The sequence below is a fragment of the Ovis aries genome, chromosome 13 (genome assembly GCF_016772045.2).
Source record: "Ovis aries strain OAR_USU_Benz2616 breed Rambouillet chromosome 13, ARS-UI_Ramb_v3.0, whole genome shotgun sequence".
Taxonomy (NCBI): Eukaryota; Metazoa; Chordata; class Mammalia; order Artiodactyla; family Bovidae; genus Ovis; species Ovis aries.
This window is the reverse complement of record NC_056066.1, coordinates 9,670,916-9,687,161: the sequence shown is the minus strand read 5'-3', so window position 1 is coordinate 9,687,161 and position 16,246 is coordinate 9,670,916. Positions and strand designations below refer to the sequence as shown.

The 16,246-nt window shown below is 40.0% G+C and overlaps 1 protein-coding gene across 2 annotated transcripts in view; it reads right to left on the bottom strand.

The window, feature by feature from the left end:
• MACROD2 (mono-ADP ribosylhydrolase 2) overlaps positions 1 to 16,246 on the bottom strand; it is a 2,324,156-nt gene that overhangs the window by 17,304 nt on the left and 2,290,606 nt on the right. For both annotated transcript variants that reach the window (XM_027976486.2, XM_042230293.1), the window contains exons 17-18: positions 2,948 to 3,025; positions 55 to 121 (exon numbers count right to left, since the gene is read on the bottom strand). In XM_027976486.2, the coding sequence (XP_027832287.1) occupies positions 60 to 121; positions 2,948 to 3,025 (140 nt within the window). In that variant the 3' untranslated portion in view covers positions 55 to 59. The remainder of the gene's footprint in view (positions 1 to 54; positions 122 to 2,947; positions 3,026 to 16,246) is intronic.

Sequence of the window (16,246 nt, the reverse complement as noted above, 5' to 3'; positions counted from 1 at the left end):
TCCTATGGCTGGCCCATTTAATCAACTGGAAATCTCACCACAGAGGCAACTTACCTTAGTTAATCTTCTTGCTGACTCTCTGTTGGGTCATTTACACTGTCAACCTGACAATTCATGTCAACTGTAACCAGAAGGGAAAACAAAAAGGTTAAATGTTTGTTAAACCCAAGTCTCTTAAATATATTACAATGGCCTGTGAATCGCTACATTTCTGACTTCCTATCTTATACTGCTTCTCAATTTGTTTTCATTCATTCATTCAAGATGGGGAGGGCAGAATTGCCTCTTTACTAAACTGTAGGAGCTGTTTTCATTTCATACCAGGTTTGGGGGTTGATACTTTGTGTGTATGTATTACACTCCAAGGGAAAACAAAGCCAACCAGATCATCCATGCACAGAGAGCTAAGCGGCTCCATCTGAAACAGCAATGCTAGTAGGCCTGCTTGGTTTGCCAGGTTCTCAATTTTGAAATTCAAAACCGACCCTGAAAACTTGCCAATGCGTGCAGTGGACGCCATGAAACGGAAAAGCAAAACATCTAACCGGATCACACAGCAATGATAAAGCATGCGCATTTACTCCACTGTGTGTATTATTCTATGTAAGTATCTGCATACAAATAGCACACATAATTAATGTCATTGTCCAGAAGGAGCCCAGAACAGGCACAGCAGACACTCTGGAAATTTTCAAGGGTCAGTAAGTTTAATTAGATTGGTATTGCTAAAGCATCAAAGCCCATATTATATACTGAGAGACTTAATATACAGATGAACAATGGCCAGACCATATTTGGCAGTAGAATTCTGACTTCAAAACTCTGCAGCAAGAAGCTTAGAACTTGGTCAGTGACTGAGCTTCCCTGTGTTTTGCTCCATGCTCCCAACACAGGGCCAGCCAGGGAAAACCAAATGTTCTCAAACCAACCAGCCACTTCTGGTTAACCCATCTGGCTTCCCCTTGCCAACAACCTCCTGTCAAGGGTCTTTGAAATCTTCCCTTTTGTTAAATAGAAGTTCCCCACTTCCCTCCTGCCTTTGAGTTGGCCAAACGTAAGTGATAAGAGCTGACACCCACGCTCTGGATATGTAACCTGTTTGTTCTCATTTGGGTAATCTTCATTTGTTTGAACAAAATCAGCCACCCAAATCTCTCTTTCTTGACACAAAAACCCGATACAAGTAAAACAGTGGCAGGTACTGGATTTCACATCCCAAAGAGACTTGAAAGAGGGAATGGCTGGTTGGCAGCCCACCCAACTCTCTCTCAAGGAGGAAGGTTTTAAAAGCAGGTCTCTTTGCTCCTCCTGCAAACACTCCTTGGTTTCCCACCATGTGTGAGCCCACTCTTTACCCCAGGTGTAAACTGCCCAGATATAGCAAGGATATTCATAAAGACGAATAATGTGTACACTTTCCATCGTGGTCTACAGAGTTATTGTAAGGCTGACCATCTCAGTGTGGACTGTACAGAATAAAATCTAGGAGAGTGTTCCTTATCTGTTCCTTCCTCCAACCCAAGGGTCCCTAGTTCTGAAGTCTATTAATAAGTGTTAATAGGAAAAGCATTTGATGAGCCATGTTAAGAAGTTTTTTTTTTTTTTTTTTTTTTAATAGCTGAGACTGTGCTCAGTAAACTCTATAGTGAGGACTGAAACTTAGTATTTAACACATTTATGTCCCTTTTATTCAGTGAGAATTGCATGACCTTGGTATTTTTCAGAACATGATTTGTAGAGAGTTAAAAATCATGTTTATAATGTCACAGCCTAGCTGGGAAGGTTTCACTCAGCTGAGTATGACTAACATGGAGTGACTTTTAATGGATGAAATCCGGGGTTTAAAAATCTTATTTTCCTAGATAACGCATGTGCACGGTCAGTCGCTTCAGTCATGTCCGACTCTTTGCAGCCCTATGGACTGTAGTCTGCCAGGCTTCTCTGTCCATGGGATCCTCCAGACAAGAATGCTGGAGTGGGTTGCCATGCCCTCCTCCAGGGAAGGGTTAAAAAAATAATCAGTTTGCACTGAGTCAAAGATGTTTAGTAGAACATGGGGAATATAGCCAATATTTTGTGATAACTATAAATGGAAAATAATCCTTAAAATTGGATAATTTAAAAAATTAAATTAAAAATCAGTTGGTGCAAAAGAGCTTATAATTAAGGGAGTCAACTAAGGTGAGGGCATGCCTATAGCAGGGTGGAATGCATGGTATAGGAAACTGTTTCAAACTACCAAGTAACTTCTAACAGTGGCTGAAATTTTCTCAAGGTCATTACCAACCCAAACTGCAAGATTTTATATATACATGTTGATAACTGACCAACAATTCTGACTCTCCTAAGCTCTGTGGGCAAATGGAATTGAATATTTAGAAATCATGTGTGCCTAAATAGCTGTTTTTCCTAATGCAAATGATGATATCTCAGAGGGTTTCGAGTGTCATTGTGTGGGGGCAAGGTGATAATATTCCTGAGGCTCACAGTCTTTAGATGCCTTCAAAATGAGACATGACTAAAGAAAGGTTTTTGGAAATTGATAAAGTACTTTTAAAGACTCACTATGTTTCTAGCCAAGCCGTGTGATGTGAGACAGTGAGGTGGAGTCATGAAATTTTAAGAATAGCCCAGATTCAAGCCAGGCCTCCTATAAATGCTGAGTAGTTCCACCGAGATCACCAGCTAGACTTCAGTTCAGTTTAGCCTTGGCATGACCCACTATTCCCTTGGTACTGTGAAGTAAGATTAAACTGAGGCACATGCTATTTTCTTTTTTTAAAAAGGGCTGTCAATTTTGCCAATTCCTAGTAGAAAGCGGTTTTTGAACTTTACTCTGTTCAAACCGAACATGTTGATTCGTAGAACAGCCCCTTTACTCCTAGATTACACAGAGAAAATGTGCCAGGCTTGTGGTTTTGGTGACTCAAATAGCTCAGAAACCTACCATCAGGACTCATGGAGCTCTCTGTGTCGCCAGAGCCTTCGCTCTTCACAGGAACTCTAGGTGTGTTCCCGCCTTGAGCTGAAGAAGAAGACAGTCCTTGATTAATAGAGAATTAGAATGTCCTGACTGCCAATTGTTCTGTCACCCTCCACTGCACTCTTAAATTTAAAAATACTCCTGGGACTGAATTTCTTTTGCAGAAGAGGTTAGAGGAGGAAATAGTAGGCTGAGTTGCTTGAATACTTCAGTGCTGTCATATTCTAAATTCTCTTTAATTTGTGAAATAATCACATACATGCATGCACAATCTCTCAAATTAGAAAGCAGGTAACATGAAAGCGGGGAAGCTTGGTTTAATCAGAACAACCCACAATTTGAATTTGGGGAAATTTGTGTGTGAGTTTATGTGGCTTTAACTTTGAAGACAGTAAAAACAGAAAATCTATTTTGCCTTAGGCATGCCTGAAAGCTGAAAGATTCATTCTCCTGGCAGTGAGGTTTTTTTGTTTAAACACAAATGAAAGTCTCATTTGTTCCCCTAGAAGACATTCTTGGATGCTGCCATTCTGGACTACCAAGAATCCAGTCTTTAGTTAATTTCTGTTGTAATTTTTCTCTACTCACACAAAAGACTTGTCCTCCATTCACTGTGGCTGAAGCTATATAACACCCTTATATGTAGTTGTAAGGACACTCTTTTTCTTTTTCTTTTCATGATCTGATATCTGTACATACTGCAAATTGATCACTATAATAAGTCTAGTTAACATCCATTTTTCTTTTTGTGAGAAAATTTACGGATAGTCAAAAGGACAATCATCTCTTGCTTCTTAGATATCTATTATGTTTTCACAACTTGAAGAGCCAGGGCATTTGAAAATACAAATAAAGTATTGAAAAACCCTTAATTTCAAAGTTTTTATTATTTCTGTACTTAAAAATAGAATATTAAATTGAGTTTCATTACATGAGTACCTATTGAGTCCAGAGTATGTTCAGAGTATGTTCAATCTGATCTTCCTGTTAGTGAAGAGTCAAGGCTAGGAAAGATCCAGTATATAATCTCTTCAAAGGCAGATACCTTCAACTTGCACTTTTGGTAATGATTTACTGAAGCTGAAAATCAAGAAGTAAGGTCACTAATCTCAGCCTGGGTAGATGGAAGGTAGGAAGGTCATTACTTAACAGTGAAGTCACTTTATATTTGAAAACTGAAGTGCAGGTTCATTTAAGTGCAGATACCAAACAAGCTTTGCATCTAATGCTGAGGAAGAAAATTGAGAATCAGAAGTGTGGGAATTTGGGAGATGTCTTCAGTTTCTGGCTTGGGAAGATCCCCTGGAGAAGGGAAGGGCAACCCACTCCAGTATTCTTGCCTGACGGAGGAGCCTGGTGGGCTACAGTCTATGGGGTTGCAGAGTCAGATATAAGTGAGTGCCTAACACTTTCATTTTTCAATACAGAATAATGTCATATCATTGATAGCATGAGAGTAGATGAGAAAAGTCAGGAATAGGATAACATAAGAAAAAATGACTCCTGGACAGCTAATTCCTACAAGGACAACATTAAAGTGACTGTGTCCATGAGTTTTTTTCACTAGTACCTGAGGATGAGGTCGGGAAAGCGAAAACAAAACTTGAAACTTCCAACTGGACTTAACATCCTATTTTTCCTCACTGTCAATTCTAGAAAATAGACAATGTTTCAACTGCTCATCAACATATTCCTTAAAGACACAATTACAGAAGAAACCACTGATGGATATTTTTCTAAGCCTGAGAGCAGGGAATCTTTGCTAAGTATCCCTCAAAACAAGAAATAAGAAAAAAAAAAAAAAATGGAATGTTTGACTTTATATAAACACAGACTTTGAGGTGGGCAAAATTACCATAAGAGACATTTTGAAAAAGAAGTATAAATTGAAAAATATTTCTACCTTTTATCATAGACAGTGGATCTATATCTTTGATGAATAAAGTGCTTCTAAAAAACAGAGGTAAATATTAACAATTGGATAGAATATGGAGCAAGAGATCTAACAGGAAGTTAATTAAAAATAAGAATGGCCTGCAGTTATGTGAAAATGTGATTCACTTTGATACTAATGAAAAAAATACAAGTTAAGATTACACTAAGAAAAAGATTTCTGCCTAAAGTAACTATCATAATGTAGGGTAATACTCCCATCAAGAATAGATAGAGACATTGAACAGATTTGAAAAATTATTTTAAGGCACTAGAGAGCCATTAAAGGAGCTTGAGGAGGTGAAAAATGGTGAACTTGACATTCCACATGTACAAAGAAGTTTAACAGAGCTTCCGGATGTTTTTAAATGAAGTTTGGGGGAGGGGAGAGGGGCAAAACTTGGAGGCCAGGGCCCACCAAAGAAGACGTGCTCTGATAAGAACCTCAAGTTTTCTTTGGGATTCCCCTGAAGGGTTATACTCTGGGGGCAATGAACTTGAAATAGACCAGTTCTTAAAGAAATCTGAAGACCAACTTTTAATCACCTTAATCTCTGACAAGACTTCAGGGCTCTGCTCAATCCTACCAGCCTTTAAGAAGCAAACATATTCCTCTCTGGAAGAAGATAAAGTCATCCAGAGGCTCAAGTCATCACTACAATTTTTCACACATAGTGTCTGGCATTCAATAAAAAATACCAGTCATTCCAGAAGAACAAGTATGGATCACTGAAAACCAAGACAATAAAACAATATATAGAGACATATTAGAGATATTACTCATAGACACAACTTTAAAATATTGTTAATGTGTTTAAGAATTGAGTGGCAAGAGGGTGAATTCTCATGGTAAAGAAGTTTATCAGATAACTGGACTAAACACTGTATAAAAGTCAGATGTAAATTCTGGAACTGAAAAATATAATTGAAGTTTAGAATTCAGTAGGTAGATGTGGCAGTAATAAAACACAGCTGAAGAAAGAATTCATAAATTGAAAGCTAATTTAGAAGAAAATATAAAGAATATTAAAGATGAACGAATATAAAGATGTAAAATACAGAAAAGAATTATTATGATCCCCAAACAAAATTAATGCAAAGCAAACCTCATTCAAGTCAATCATTATAAAACTTCAGAAAATCATGGTTAAACAAAAACTATAAAATTATTTAGTGAGTAAAGAAGGATTCACTTCAAAATAGCAACAATAGGAATTACAGATGACATCTCAGTAAAAATCATGGAATCCAGAGACAATGTAATGATATCTTTAAAGTGCTTGAAGAAAATAATATTAATGTAAAATTTCATACCTAATAGTATCTTCTTTTAGACTTCAATTTGAAAATATTTTCAGGGTTAAAATAGTAGACTTACACTGAAGGATTTTGCTATACTAAAAAGAAAAATTCTAGGTAGGTTATAGAACTACATTTGAAAGGTACCATGGAAAAAGACCTTCACATCATCAAGCGAATATTTCTTCAGTTCAGTTCAGTCGCTCAGTCTTGTCTGACTCTTTGCGACCCCATGAATCGCAGCATGCCAGGCCTCCCTGTTTATCACCATCTCCCGGAGTTCACTCAGACTCATGTCCATCGAGTCCATGATGCCATCCAGCCATCTCATTCTTGGTCATCCCTTTCTCCTACTGCCCCCAATCCCTCCCAGCATCAGAGTCTTTTCCAATGAGTAAACTCTTTGCATGAGGTGCCCAAAGTACTGGAGTTTCAGCTTCAGCATCATTCCTTCCAAAGAAATCCCAGGGTTGATCTCCTTCAGAATGGACTGGTTGGATCTCCTTGCAGAGTTCCAGAAAAACATCTATTTCTGCTTTATTGACTATGCCAAAGCCTTTGACTGTGTGGATCATAATAAACTGTGGACAATTCTGAAAGAGATGGGAATACCAGACCACCTAACCTGCCTCTTGAGAAATCTGTATGCAGGTCAGGAAGCAACAGTTAGAACTGGACATGGAATAACAGACTGGTTCCAAATAGGAAAAGGTGTACGTCAAGGCTGTATATTGTCACCCTGCTTATTTAACTTATATGCAGAGTACATCATGAGAAGCGCTGGACTGGAAGAAACACAAGCTGGAATCAAGATTGCCAGGAGAAATATCAATAACTTCAGATATGCAGATGACACCACCCTTATGGCAGAAAGTGAAGAGGAGCTAAAAAGCCTCTTGATGAAAGTGAAAGAGAAGAGTGAAAAAGTTGGCTTAAAGCTCAACATTCAGAAAACAAAGATCATGGCTTCCGGTCCCATCACTTCATGGGAAATAGATGGGGAAACAGTGGGAACAGTGTCAGACTATTTTTGGGGGCTCCAAAATCACCACAGATGGTGACTGCAGCCATGAAATTAAAAGTTGCTTACTCCTTGGAAGAAAAGTTATGACCAACCTAGATAGCATATTCAAAAGCAGAGACATTACTTTGCCGACTAAGGTCCGTCTAGTCAAGGCTATGGTGTTTTCTGTGGTCATGTATGGATGTGAGAGTTGGACTGTGAAGTAGGCTGAGTGTCGAAGAATTGATGCTTTTGAGCTGTGGTCTTGGAGAAGACTCTTGAGAGTCCCTTGGAGAATCTGGAAAACATTTAAATTAGCAGCTTTATTTTATCAAAACACAGCACTAAGACTGTGAAATAAACCAGAGTAGAAGAAATTTGCCATATGTATATATATACACACACATATAACACAAGGGTCCTTGTACATATGTGTGTGTGTGCGTGTGCATAAGTATATATAACTCACAATGGACTCGTATATAAAACAATATAAAGGACAAGGAACCCGATAGAAAATGAGCGAGACACAGACAGACATGTCATAAAAGAGGTATCTTACCTGGTCACTTACTTTCTAGAATGACTTTTACCAAACATGGCAGTATTTAAAAGCCTCAGCCTTTTCACTATAAACATAACTACAAAATGTTCTAACTCCTTGGACACCATCAGAACTTCTCAAAACGCAACATAATTGTTATATTTTATAAGATATGATTACTATCGAAGGAACATTGATTGACCTAACACTATTGAAACATTATTTATTTGACTTTCTCCTTGGGGTCACTGTGATGGCATCTAGAAGTACCCATGGATGATTCTTCCAGGGAATCTCTTTCAGTGTCATGACTATTAATGGTAATAACCTTGATGATATTACTATAGAGAAACCTCTCTGACATCACAGAGAACTTTCTAGCTAACAGGATGCTAGTCAATTGAATAATGCTCAATGAAAATAAAGGAGTATACAAAACACTTCTAAGAGCTGGGTGAGAAAGGAAAAAAGTTGAAGAAAGGAAAACCCAAAAGGCCAATCAGACAGTAAATATTTAAGTCGCTGGCCTTAAGTTTTGTCCTTTCAAACTCATTGTTTTAAAATGTAGTATATTTGTCTGAGAATTCTCAGGTTATGCCACCATATTGGCAAAGATTAGTATGAAATGTCACGGCATGTTTCAGATCCGTGACAGAGAGAGAAGAAAAATCATAGTTGTAGCTCTCTATATTGCCATGTTGTTGAGCAGAGGTCTCTTAGCGCTGCTTTTGAAGATCCTAAGGGTATGATTGGTAGACATTATTCACGTATTTATCACGAGTGTGCATGACCCATGTGCCTGTGGTATGAATATCTGACTATGCGTGTGTGCAGGGACATGCTTATGTGAATGTGCTAGTGCGCGTGTGTATGCAAGTGTATGTGTGTGGTGTCATTTGGCGAGAGGGAAAGAAGAATAACAGATACTTCTTACTCTCATGTATGTGGAACTGTTATTATCCTAAGGGCTTCTCTCCTGCTGGGCAATGCATCTGAGCGCCCCACAGAAATTCCATTTCACACAGACAACAGAATCTGATCAAAACAAAAACTGTCTCTACAGCCTATTTATTTCAGTTTGCCTGTCCCTCCCCTCATTTTGATTGCTGCTGCTTGGAACACAAACAAGAGGTACATTTCAAGGCTCCTAGCAGGAGATAAAAGATGCTGAAATAGAAAGAGTCTGGGACAGTCAGTACCAGTTCATTTTCAATTACCAACCTCAATTGTCCTCTTCAAAGCCTTGATTATGATAACCTTTTGTAGGTCACTTGCATTACATAAAAAATAATAAATGAAGCAAGTTTTACCACAAAGAAAAGATGCTGAAATGCATACAGAATGCAGTTAACCAAATTTTTAAATACATAAACATAGAGAGATATTAGAGGATTCTCCAAGTTTTTCTTTTGAGATTTATGTTGGCAATAAACTCCATGCAACAAAATGAAGTACAAATAATTATTGTTCAGAATGTTTAGTTCCCTAGGTATCATGACAGCTACAGAAAGCAGAGGTGTCTGGATTCAGTTCTATTGAATTAAACTGGTGTTGAATCAAAGTAAGCATTCTTGAACCATCTTGACTTTTGCCATTATCTATGTTCCAACTTACTCTTAATGTAATGGATTTCCAACTTTACTATTAATGTAATGAATTGGATAATGATTTAGAAAGGCTTACTTCCTATCTTCACCCCTATGGGAGCTGACTTCATTATTCTTTGACACTGGGCTTGGTCATGGAATTTGCTTTAGCCAATGAGATATTAGCAAAAGTGAGTCAAACAGAGGTCTATGAAATGCACTTGTTCTGCTGGGGTTTGCCCTCTTATGCTCCTGACTTTTACCCCAAAAAGAACATGCTTCAGGGAAGAGCTGAGTGAATAAGAACTGAAACTCAGTTCACAGCCTGACATCGTTCCTGGCCCAGACTAGATGGGGTTGATCCTCATATCTGTGAACAAAAGAATGAATGATTGGTGTTCTAAGCCTCTGAGACTGAAGGCACTACTGTGGTGACAACTAATGTTTAATAAAGTGAAAAGTGAAAGTCGCTCAGTCGTGTTCAACTCTTTGTGACACCATGAACTATACAGTTCACGGAATTCTCCAGGCCAGAATACTGGAGTTGGTAGTCTTTTCCTTCTCTGGGGTATCTTCCCAACCCAGGTCTCCTGCACCGCTGGTGAATTCTTTAACAGCTGAGCCACCAGGGAAGCCTAAGAATACTGGAGTGGGTAGCCTATCCCTTCTCCAGTGGATCTTCCTGGCCCAGGAATCGAACCAGGGTCTCCTGCATTGTAGGTGGATTCTTTACCAACTGAGCTATCAGAGAAGCCCAATGCTTAATAATATGTTTTTAACTGACTCTGCCTTAACATTGCTTCTTAATTTTGTCCCATAGCAATTACAGCTATAAAACTGTGAGCTTAATTTGTGCCTAATTTTTTCACACATAATAATGTGTTAGCTTTGGTATCACCTAAAATCATCTACAGAACTGACAGGGATAAAGTAGGATAGTTAAATAGTTTAAAACTCCCACTAGAGGGAATTTGAAGGGAGTTTGGGAAATTCTTGTAAACTAATGAAGCCAGTAACCTAGCAACAATCTACACTTCCTTGAAGGAAGGCCAGCTACATTCAAGCACCAGGCACACTCAGCCACAAGTCCTGAGTTAAACACACAAGAGGACTTCCCTGGGGGTCCAGTGGTTAGCAGTCTGCCTGCCAGTGCAGAAGACACAGGTTTGACCCCTAGTCTGGGAAGATTCCATATACCATGGGGCAACCAAGCCTGTGTACCTCAACTGCTGACGCCGTTGTGCCTTAAAGCCCATGCTCTGCAACAAGAGAAGCCACTGCAATGAGGAGCTGGTGCACCACGACTAGAGAGGAGCCCACTCCTGACAGCTAGAGGATGCCTGCACTCAGGGAAGATCAATGAAGATTCAGCACAGGCATCAAATGGATAAATGCACGACAACAAGTGTGTGCTCTGAATCTCGTTAATGGTCCTTGAAGAGTTGCATTTCTGCATGTAGCCAAGACAGGAATATAGGTGAAAGGGGGAAGAAATTAGGTGAAAGGGGACATTACACTGAAACCTGAGATGAATTATCATACTAGAATCTGTCACCAGCCTTTTGCTAATATACGTATAATTTTAATAGCCCCATGACACTCCCAGCTAGGCCATATGGGTCAAAGGAGGAACTAATGATGTAAACCTTGACATCTATCCAAAAATGAGGAAGAAGGCGGTCTTCTCCCTGCCTCTCCACTTTTTCTCTGATTATAAAAATTTAGCCCTCTTTGTTTTCAGGGCTGTGCTGCCTTGCTTGCCTGCTTTTAGCTCTCACAAGCATCCTATGCTAATAAACTCTCTTGTTTGCCTATCACTTTGCCTCATGCTGAATTCTTTCTGTGACAAGACTAAAGAACCTGAGCTTTGGGAAGTTCTGACACCAGGGGAACAGTTTCAATGAAAAGACAACGGGTTTGAGTCCCCTCCTAGTTGGGGATCCTGGGTTCAAGTCCCAATCTGAGTTTTGGCTGGGTTGGAGCTCCATCTCAGAAAGACTGCGGTTTTAGAACTACAAGTGGTGTTTGTGTGAAATTTTGAAAAACACAGAGTTAATGTATACAGATTAGAAGTCCATTTACAGGTTAAAGTCTATTGCCTAAAATGGAATAAAACTGGTCAGAGTTAAGGCATTTGTCACATATATTTAACTTCCAAGCTCAAATGGAAGGAAGCAATTATTCCACGTGCATAAACATCAATTTATGTTCTTTTCAAGCAACAGATTGTTAGCGGAGATGATCTCCATTAGACCTTAGAGTGCCGAGTTCACTTTCTAGGTATAGAATCCAACTGCAACTAAGCAGAAGGAGATCAGAGACCAACTTATGCAGGAAAAAACTTATGTCAGTGAAAAGACGGAACTTAAGGAAAAACTGAGTCTGTGATATGCTGTGCGATCATGATGCTTTCCCACAAACTGCTCTTTATAATCAAGGCACCGACATTATTTAAAATGATCATAAAAGTCAGTGATGTGACTCCTCTTAGTGACGTGGTTCCTAGAGCCGTAAAATAAATATATTTAGCCCAAGAAAAAAATTCCAGTCCTTAGTAACCGCATGGGCTTATCTATTTACATCACTGCTTGAGGAGCATCCAGGTTTCACTTCCAGGTGTTTTGTGATAATATGATAAGGATACAAAGGGTAAACACCACTCCTAGGAAAATTCATACAAAGTAAAGGGAAGCAAAATAAACCATGCAGCCTTTATTAATAACAAAGATTACTACCCACTCTTTCTACAACAAATGACACACAGCAAGCCATGATTCCAGCCTCCGCAAATTCCTTCTCTCTGTTGGATATGCCTTTGTTTTGCTTTTTGTAACTTCCTGTTTGTTACTCATGACAGATTCTGAACCTCAGGACTGTCTATCTCTGGCAACCTTTCTGAGAAGTGCAACATTAGTGGCAGCGGATGGATGGCATATAACATGCAAACCCTACTGGGACTCCTTAGGGAACGAAGGGGGCTCCTCCTTCAGGGGGGTTTCACCTGGGACTCTCCAGTACCACCTCCTCTGCTTCCTGCTTACACCAGAGATCTTGACTTATTTTCTCTTTCACGCTCTATTTGGTGAAATTCCTCTTTTAAAAAATTTCTCATACAAGTAATTCACTTCAGATCAATTCAGTCGCTCACTCGTGTCCAACTCTTTGTGACCCCATGAATCGCAGCACTCCAGGCCTCCCTGCCCATCACCAACTCCCGGAGTTCATTCAGACTCCTGTCCATTGAGTCAGTGATGCCATCAGCCATCTCATCCTCGGTCGTCCCCTTCTCCTCCTGCCCCCAATCTCTCCCAGCATCAGAGCCTTTGCCAATGAGTCAACTCTTTGCATGAGGTGGCCAAAGTACTGGAGTTTCAGCTTTACCATCATTCCTTCCAAAGAAATCCCAGGGTTGATCTCCTTTAGAATGGACTGGTTGGATCTCCTTGCAGTCCAAGGGACTCTCAAGAGTCTTCTCCAACACCACAGTTCAAAAGCATCAATTCTTCGGCACTCAGTCTTCTTCACAGTCCAACTCTCACATCCATACATGACCACTGGAAAAACCATAGCCTTGACTAGATGGACCTTTGTTGGAAAAGTAATGTCTTTGCTTTTGAATATGCTATCAGGTTGGTCATAACTTTTTTTCCAAGGAGTAAACGTCTTTTAATTTCATGGCTGAAGTCACCATCTGCAGTGATTTTGGAGCCCCCAAAAAATAAAGTCTGACACTGTTTCCACTGTTTCCCCATTTATTTCCCATTAAGTGATGGGACTGGATGCCATGATCTTTGTTTTCTGAATATTGATCTTTAAGCCAACTGTTTCACTCTCCTCTTTCACTTTCATCAAGAGGCTTTTTATTTTCTCTTCACTTTCTGCCATAAGGGTGGTGTCATCGGCATATCTGAGGTTATTGATATTTCTCCCGGCAATCTTGATTCCAGCTTGTGTTTCTTCCAGTCAAGTGTTTCTCATGATGTACTCTGCATAGAAGTTAAATAAGCAGGGTGACAATATACAGCTTTGACGTACTCCTTTTCCTATTTGCAACCAGTCTGTTATTCCATGTCCAGTTCTAACTGTTGCTTCCTGACCTGCACATAGGTTTCTCAAGAGGCAGGTTAGGTGGTCTGGTATTCCCATCTCTTTCAGAATTGTCCACAGTTTCTTATGATCCACACAGTCAAAGGCTTCGGCATAGTCAATAAAGCAGAAATAGATGTTTTTCTGGAACTCTCTTGCTTTTTTGATGATCCTATGGATGTTGGCAATTTGATCTCTGGTTTCTCTGCCTTTTCTAAAACCAGCTTGAACATCTGGAAGTTCACAGTTCACGTATTGCTGCAGCCTGGCTTGGAGAATTTTGAGCATTACTTTACTAGCATGTGAGATGAGTGCAATTGTGTGGTAGTTTGAGCATTCTTTGGCATTGACTTTCTTTGGGACTGGAAAGAAAACAGATGTTTTCCAGTCCTGTGGCCATTGCTGAGTTTTCCAAATTTGCTGGCATATTGAGTGCAGCACTTTCACAGCATCATCTTCCAGGATTTGAAATAGCTCAACTGGAATTTCATCATCTCCACTAGCTATCTTTGTAGTGATGCTTTCTAAGGCCCACTTGACTTCACATTCCAGGATGTCTGGCTCTAGGTGAGTGATCACACCATCGTGATTATTTTGGTCTTGAAGATCTTTTTTGTATAGTTCTTCTGTGTATTCTTGCCACCTCTTCTTAATATCTTCTGCTTCTGTTAGGTCCATACCATTTCTGTCCTTTATCGAGCCCATCTTTGCATGAAATATTCCCTTGGTATCTCTAATTTTCTTGAAGAGATCTCTAGTCTTTCCCCTTCTATTGTTTTCCTTTATTTCTTTGCATTGATCGCTGAGGAAGGCTTTCTTATCTCTCCCTGCTATTCTTTGGAACTCTGTATTCAAATGGGTATATCTTTCCTTTTCTTCTTTGTTTTTCGCTTCTCTTCTTTTCACAGCTATTTGTAAGGCCTCCCCAGACAGCCATTTTGCTTTTTTGCATTTCTTTTCCATGGGGATGGTCTTGATCCCTGTCTCCTGTACCATGTCATGAACCTCAGTCCACAGTTCATCAGGCACTCTATCAGATCTAGACCCTTAAATCTATTTCTCACTTCCACTGTATAATCATAAGGGATTTGACTTAGGTCATACCTGAATGGTCTAGTGGTTTTCCCTACTTTCTTCAATTTAAGTCTAATTTGGCAATAAGGAGCTCATGATCTGAGCCACAGTCAGCTCCTGGTCTTGTTTTTCTTGACTGTATAGAGCTTCTCCATCTTTGGCTGCAAAGAATATAATCAATCTGATTTCAGTGTTGACCATCTGGTAATGTCCATGTGTAGTGTCTTCTCTTGTGTTGTTGGAAAAGGGTGTTTGCTATGACCAGTACATTTTCTTGGCAAAGTCTATTAGTCTTTGCCCTGCTTCGTTCTGTATTCCAAGGCCAAATTTGCCTTTTACTCCAGGTGTTTCTTGACTTCCTACTTTTGCATTCCAGTCCCCTATATGAAAAGGACATTTTTTTGGGGGGGTGTTAGTTCTAAAAGTTCTTGTAGATCTTCATAGAACCATTCAACTTCAGCTTCTTCAGCATTACTGGTTGGGGCATAGACTTGGATTACTGTGAGATTGAATGGTTTGCCTTGGAAATGAACAGAAATCATTCTGTCATTTTTGAGATTGCATCCAAGTACTGCATTTCAGACTCTTTTGTTGACCATGATGGCTACTCCATTTCTTCTAAGGGATTCCTGTCCGCAGTAGTAGATATAATGGTCATCTGAGTTAAACTCACCCATTCCAGCCCATTTTAGTTCGCTGACTCCTAGAATGTCAATGTTCACTCTTGCCATCTCTTGTTTGACCGCTTCCAATTTGCCTTGATTCATGCACCTGACATTCCAGGTTCCTATGCAATATTGTTCTTTACAGCAAAGGACCTTGCTTCTATCACCAGTCACATCCACAGCTGGGTATTGTTTTTGCTTTGGCTCCATCCTTTCATTATTTCTGGAGTTATTTCTCCACTGATCTCCAGTAGCATGTTGGGCACCTACTGACCTGCAGAGTTCCTCTTTCAGTGTCCTAATATTTTGCCTTTTCATCCTGTTCATGGAGTTCTCAAGACAAGAATACTGAAGTGGCTTGCCATTCCCTTCTATTTGTTATTGGCCTGCCATTCCTTTAGCAGTTTCCTCCCAGCAAGAGATACTAATATAGAGAATCACAGTGAGTTTCCTGTCTCTTGGGGGAAATGAGGAGTGAGGGTGGTCATGGGTAGCTTCATGCACTTGTGGAAATTTACCTGGGCTGCTTCTCTCCCAGTTGGGCAAGTAAATGGTAGCTGGCAGTGGTGGTGAAGTAGTGTCTGACTCTTGCGACCCTATGGACTGCAGCCCACTATGCTCCTCTGTGCATGGGATTTCCCAGGCAGGAATACTGGAGTGGGTTGTCATTTCCTCCTCCAGGGGATCTTCCCAACCCAAGGATTGAACCTGAGTCTCTTGTGTTTCCTGCATTGGCAGGTGCATTCTTTACCACTAGCCCCACCTGGGAAGCCCCTAATCACTCAGTCATGTCCGACTCTTTGTGACCCCATGGACTGTAGCCCACCAGGCTCCTCTGTCCATGGGATTCTCCAGGCAAGAATACTGGAGTGGGTTGCCATTTCCTTCTCCAAATGGTAGCTAGGAACACCCTATTCAGGATTATTTCAGTCTACTAGAGTGAGGGGGAAGGTTGGAGGTAACCAGGCTCATGCCTTCTTTTTGCTGTGGCTACCAGCCCATTCTTTGGGTTCATTTGTTTTTGTTTGTATTGTTCATTTGCTTCTTATACTTACCTGCGTTCATATCATTATG